At 39.4% G+C, this 5,602-nt stretch overlaps 1 protein-coding gene across 4 annotated transcripts in view; it reads right to left on the bottom strand.

The window, feature by feature from the left end:
• The window catches only part of LOC112138784 (contactin-associated protein-like 4), a 146,155-nt gene that overhangs the window by 13,092 nt on the left and 127,461 nt on the right, over positions 1-5,602 (bottom strand). For all 4 annotated transcript variants that reach the window (XM_024261420.2, XM_024261422.2, XM_024261419.2 and 1 more), the window contains exons 19-20: positions 5,209-5,433; positions 4,072-4,205 (exon numbers count right to left, since the gene is read on the bottom strand). In XM_024261420.2, the coding sequence (XP_024117188.1) occupies positions 4,072-4,205; positions 5,209-5,433 (359 nt within the window). The remainder of the gene's footprint in view (positions 1-4,071; positions 4,206-5,208; positions 5,434-5,602) is intronic.

Below are 5,602 nucleotides of genomic sequence, written 5' to 3' on the forward strand. Positions count from 1 at the left end.
GCGTTGTAAGAACGATGAACTGAAAAAACAATCTAACAGTCCAGTATGACCGAGTACTAGGGCCAGTTTACAAGAAAAAACTTTTTTTTGTAAAAACAACTTTAAAATCATACATTTACGAGAGAAAAAGTCATAACTGGGTGAACCTCTGATTGGAAAATTGTAGGTTTGACTCCCGGCTCGTGTCGAAGTGTCCTTGGCAACCCCAAATTGCCTCTGGTGACAGGTGGCACCGATGTTCGGTAGCGGAGCCGCCATCAGTGTGTGAATGGGTCTGTGACTGTAAAGTGCTTTGGGTCTTCGAGGAAGGTGGCTATACCATCTCAGTGGCCTTGTGGTAGAGTGTCCGTCCTGAGATTGGAAGATCGTGGGTTCAAATCCCGGCCGAGTCATACCAAAGACTTTAAAAATGGGACCCAGTGCCTCCCTGCTTGGCACTCAGCACTAAGGAGTTGGACTGGGGGGTTAAACCACCAAATGGTTCCCGAGCGCAGCTGTGTCTGCAGCTCACCACTCCCCCAGGGGATGGGTCAAATGCGGAGAACAAATTTCACACACCTAGGTGCGTGACAAATAGTGGGACTTTAACTTTAACTTTACAAGTATAAGTCATTTACCATAACTATAAAAATTTAAAAATAAAGTTGTTAATTTAAAGTCTTGTATATTTAAGTGTTTTAAAGTCATAAAGCACATTGTTTTTGAAGTTTACGATACTTGGTGGTTTTATGTCATTGTTTTTATTTATTTTTATTGTGTTTTTTATGTATTTATATATTTAAGTCTTTTATCTGTTGTGTCTCTTGTGGCAAAAGGACATTGAGTCTGTAATAAAGTACATTCTCTATCATAAATGTATTAATTTAAAAGTCTTAAAACTCCCAAATTTAGGAGAAAAAACAAAACAGTTGTATTTTTATTGAAGTCACACATAAAGATGTAAGATGTGATGCATTTTGTGAAGCTTTATTTAAAAAAAATTCAAAAACAAAGAAATTCTGAACTTTTAGGCGACTGAAAATCAAATTATTATCAGTGAGGCTGACATAGAATCCAAGATTCTTTGACCTAATCTAGGTCAGTCGGTCTGCTGCAGCTCAAAGAGCTTTTACAAAATAAAAGCATGTCTTTGACATAAATAATCTTCTTGGTGTTTGAACATAGCAGCAAAGAGACAGACGACCACTCGCCAAATAGTTAGTTAAAGTTTAAAGAAAAGTTTGCAGCCTGCTGTTTCAGTGAAAAATAGTATAGAAGTTTTTTGTAGTAGAAATGTGATCTGCTCTTATTTTGTGTTCTATTTTTCAGCACACAGAGCGCAGCAGGTGTGGGTGAACATCCTCAGCCAGGATCTCAAACATGTAAGCCCCCCCTCAGGCTCCTGTCCCCCCTCTCGTTGCTCATCCTGTACAGTCCCTGCAGGGCTTCTGCAGAAAACAACCACACGCTTAAAATTTCAGGTGGTTTTCTGCACCAGAGTTCCAAGGTGGACCGTGTTTGTGTTAGCCTGTTACCTGATGCAAACAGTCTGAACCTGAATGTGTGTGAAATGAAAAGACTGATCGACTTTAGGAAGAACAATTGATGGACTCATAGAAAGACCTGCATGTCTGATCCCCTCAGTTGCTCTTCTGTTTCAAACTCTTTTTTCTGTTACAGCCGAGGCAGGAAAAAGCATGTCTGGGATTTTCTGTTTTGTCTTCAACCAAATGTGAATGTCGTGCTTTGAAAAACTGTGTTGCTCCTTCAACTTTCATGATTACACTTTTAGTTCACAAACAAATTTTAACCACAAAGAATCTAAAATTCTCTTTTTAAGGTGAGTTTCAACATCAAGGGGGAATAAAAACCCGTTCTTTCTGAAGAATAAACAGATTGGGTCCAAGGAGGAATTTCAGAGCAGCTGAATTAAATAAAGCAGAAACTACAACAAGCAACACATTAAAACAAAATGTAAGAACAAAATAAAACAAATCAATCCTTCAGTCTTGGGGATTACAGAGAACTACTCTCAGAAACATTCTGCATTAATAGAGAAAATTAGAAACTCTGGAGAAACTTCCTAGAATAAAACGACTTCTCTTGGAAAACATGAAAGAACCAGACAAACGTGAAGAACAGCAGGGCTCACTTCAAATTTAACTAAATGAAATGACCTGATCCACATAGATGCACAGGGAAGGACACACCTCAGACAGGGCGGGGCAAAAAAAAGGATTTTATCAATTAATTCAAATTTGTCAATAAAGACGATTTATATTTAGGAAAATTGGGATTTTATTTTCTCAGCTTTTTTGGGCTTCTGTTGTTCAGACTCAGCTCGCCTGTCAACGAGCAGACATGAAGACGGCACTCAGCAAAGACGAGCTTGTTCCAAAAACAGAAACTATTTCTTCAGTTTTATGTTTGCTTTTGCGGCTTGAGACTTGGAGTAACGGCCTACAAAACCTGTGAGGAGGCTGTAGATACCACAAGTGGAACAAATTTGCTTCAACATCTGAGACAGAAGCTTTCTGTCGAGTGGGAGAAGTGATGCTCTGTACGAGATCCCAAAACAGTTTTTACAGCTTGTATTTAGTTGCACTTGGAATTAAAGGCAGCTCCCAAAAAGGATGTTAAAATTCAAGTTTTAAATTATATTCTTTCATTTGTAATGTTGTTCCACGGTAATGATCTTTTAATCTATTGTAAAAGCATTCCTAGGGGCCTTTTAATCATGATTATGCCATCGTCAGCCAAAATCAAAATAGGCATGTAGTTTGTAGGACATAGTGTCTGCAGAGCGGCAGGAGTTCCTTAGAAATTCACCTCTGAGTTATAGGCAGGACATTGATGGAGCGCAACCCCACCCCCCTTTCCATCACCAATAACTGAGCTCGGATCCTTAGTATTTTCTACATCAAAGGATTAGCTCTTTTTTAAACAGCATGTTTTGTCTGCCCTTGATTTAGCATAAATAAATACTCTTTATATCATCAGAAAAATGCTACAAGAATACGTTAAAACACAATTTTTAACTGGGGCGGGTCTTTAACAAAGTGAAAAGAGGAGGAAAGAAATAATTATATTGGAAAACAGACTTGGTCTGAAAGAATTTAGAGAATCCATTCCAAGGCTAAATCACTCACCCTTAATGTCAGAGTTTAACACAAATGTTCTGTTGGGAATAATCTTTCAGGGAGGTGTGTGTCATCCAACATCTGGACTCCAACACAAACAGCAGCTCATAACAGGAGTAGTGAAACACAGTGGGGGAAGTATTATGGGATCAGAAAGTAGGGCTGGGTTGATAAAATTCAGTAATCGATCTCAACTGATCTAAACTTATTAGATCAATAATTGATCCATTAAAGTAGAGATTGATCTAACACAAAGCTAAAGTCTGCTAGTTTGATGTTAACTTATAATGGGATTTCCCATAGGACGGCTAATGCTAACAATTGGTGGATCTAAACATACATTGCTGACTATTAACTAGTATTAAACTCATTATTATTTCACTTACACATTTTACCATATGTGCACTGTATCAGACTAACAGGAATATGTTCAAAACATAAATAGATTATTAATGCATTTTAAACAAATGTATCCAAACGTGTAAACCATGTTTCTCAAAATAGAATAGAATCAAATTGAACTAAGAGGATTGAAAGAACAGAAAATGTCAGAATTGAATCGATCCAGGCTCCAGGTAGTTTAGGCTCCTAACTTGTGAGTTACAAACAGAAAGACTGAACTTTAGTCTGACTGGGACTCTATTTGGGATCTTTGCTTGATGGCACGAGTTTATCCTTAAACGAAAGTATTTACAAGTGAAGTATTTAGGCAATCAACATAAATCAGTTGATGTCATGGAGAAATTAGGCTTTACAAATGTTATGTAACACTTTACTATCAGGGAAAATCCAATATGAAAAACTGCTTTTCTCCACATCTGAACCACCTGACTCGCCTTGATCACATAATAAATGACAATATCACGAGTTATTTGGCTGAGGTCTGTAATATGTTTTTTCTTTAAATAACATTCATTTAAATACTGCTCTTGACATTTCTGTAGTTCCTCACCTGCACCGCCACGGCCTGAGCCCGTCTGTGGACGGTGACAGAGTGCAGCTGTCCGTTGGCCAGGTTCCTCGCGCTGCTCCTCAGCACTTCAGCCTCTCTGCTGCCGTCCAGCTTGTATCTCACCTCCAGCTTTTCTGCACACAAAGTTTTTAATCTTGTTAAAAAACAAGATTTTCTTCTCTAATCGTTGCATCTGTTTGTGAAGGACATAGTTTTCACCTCACTTGTGCATCAGCGTTTAAAGAACCAGAGGTAAACATGCAGAGCGGATTATCAGGTAATTCCTTATCAATAACAAAAGCCCAATTAATTTTCCTAATGTCAGAATTAGGTGCAAATACCATTTCCCCAGGCTCAGGTGGTCAGAAAGGATAAATTACAAATCATCCTTTGAATACATGGATGTTGGATTTTATTGGATCCCATCAGGCTTTTTTTTAACAAGGGCTTTCTCTTTAATACAAACAGCAAAATCTATTAAGAACTAATAATAATCACTTTAAGGAGTTTGTTCAATTAGCTGCTAATTCCTGAGAACTGCCTCACAGGAGCAAAAGACATAATGATCACATGAAGGAATCTCAGGGCTTTGATTTTCAGAGCATTTACCTGGAAACTCCGCGGTCAGCATGAAACCCAAACGCTCTGCTTTCCATCAGCCATTAACACCCCAGAAAATCCATTTACAGCCAATCTAGCTGCAAAGGAGCAACTTTATTAGACTCCGGGATCCCGAAATGTAATTCTGAGTTCAGAGTGTCTCTGCTGTTCCTCTTAAAAGCCCAATTTGACCAAAGTTATTAGCCATTATATTAACCAGCTCACAGAGTGAACATATTTTAGCAGGCAAATAAAGTTCCTGCAGAGCTTCTCATCAGGCTCCACTGATAAGATCAAAGCCTATCAGCTGAAATGATTAAAAAAGCATTTGTGCTTCAGATAATTCCACATGGAGAAGTATTTGATTGCGATGCCGTGCAGAAACTGAGCAATGTGGACCGAAATCAAGAGGAGAAGACAGGAAGTAGGGGTAAGAGAGTGTGGAGAGAGCTGCGTAATTGAAGAAGTGATGTGGAAGTTCAGTGAAGAGTCTACCAGACCGACCACGTGGGCTTGGAAATTAGGAGTCGCCCTCACCGTGTTTGTTGATGAGCAGCGCCAGATGCTCGTCGTGGCGGGAGCCGATGTGCAGCAGCAGAGCCGGGCTCTGGGTCGTCCTGAAGCTCAGAGAGACGTTCTCTCCTCTCAGGGTCAGGTCCGAGTACATGGACAAGGGCAGAGCGCTGCCGTTTCGGACGCCCTCAAAGGGCTCCTTGAAGGTGTAGCTGAGGGCCGTTTCTGACCTGAAGCTGGCCGACACCTCTGGAGAAACAGATATTTTATTATCTATACATCTCCCACTCCCCTTCAAGTGAGCTCTATTTGACAATCATATTTATGGGTTCATTATCAGGAGAAAACGTAATGTTATAAAGTCCCACTCAGATCATATTTAGATCTATTATAAAAGTGTTCCCTCTGTTTTTTAATT

The sequence above is a fragment of the Oryzias melastigma genome, linkage group LG17 (assembly GCF_002922805.2).
Source record: "Oryzias melastigma strain HK-1 linkage group LG17, ASM292280v2, whole genome shotgun sequence".
Lineage (NCBI taxonomy): Eukaryota > Metazoa > Chordata > Actinopteri > Beloniformes > Adrianichthyidae > Oryzias > Oryzias melastigma.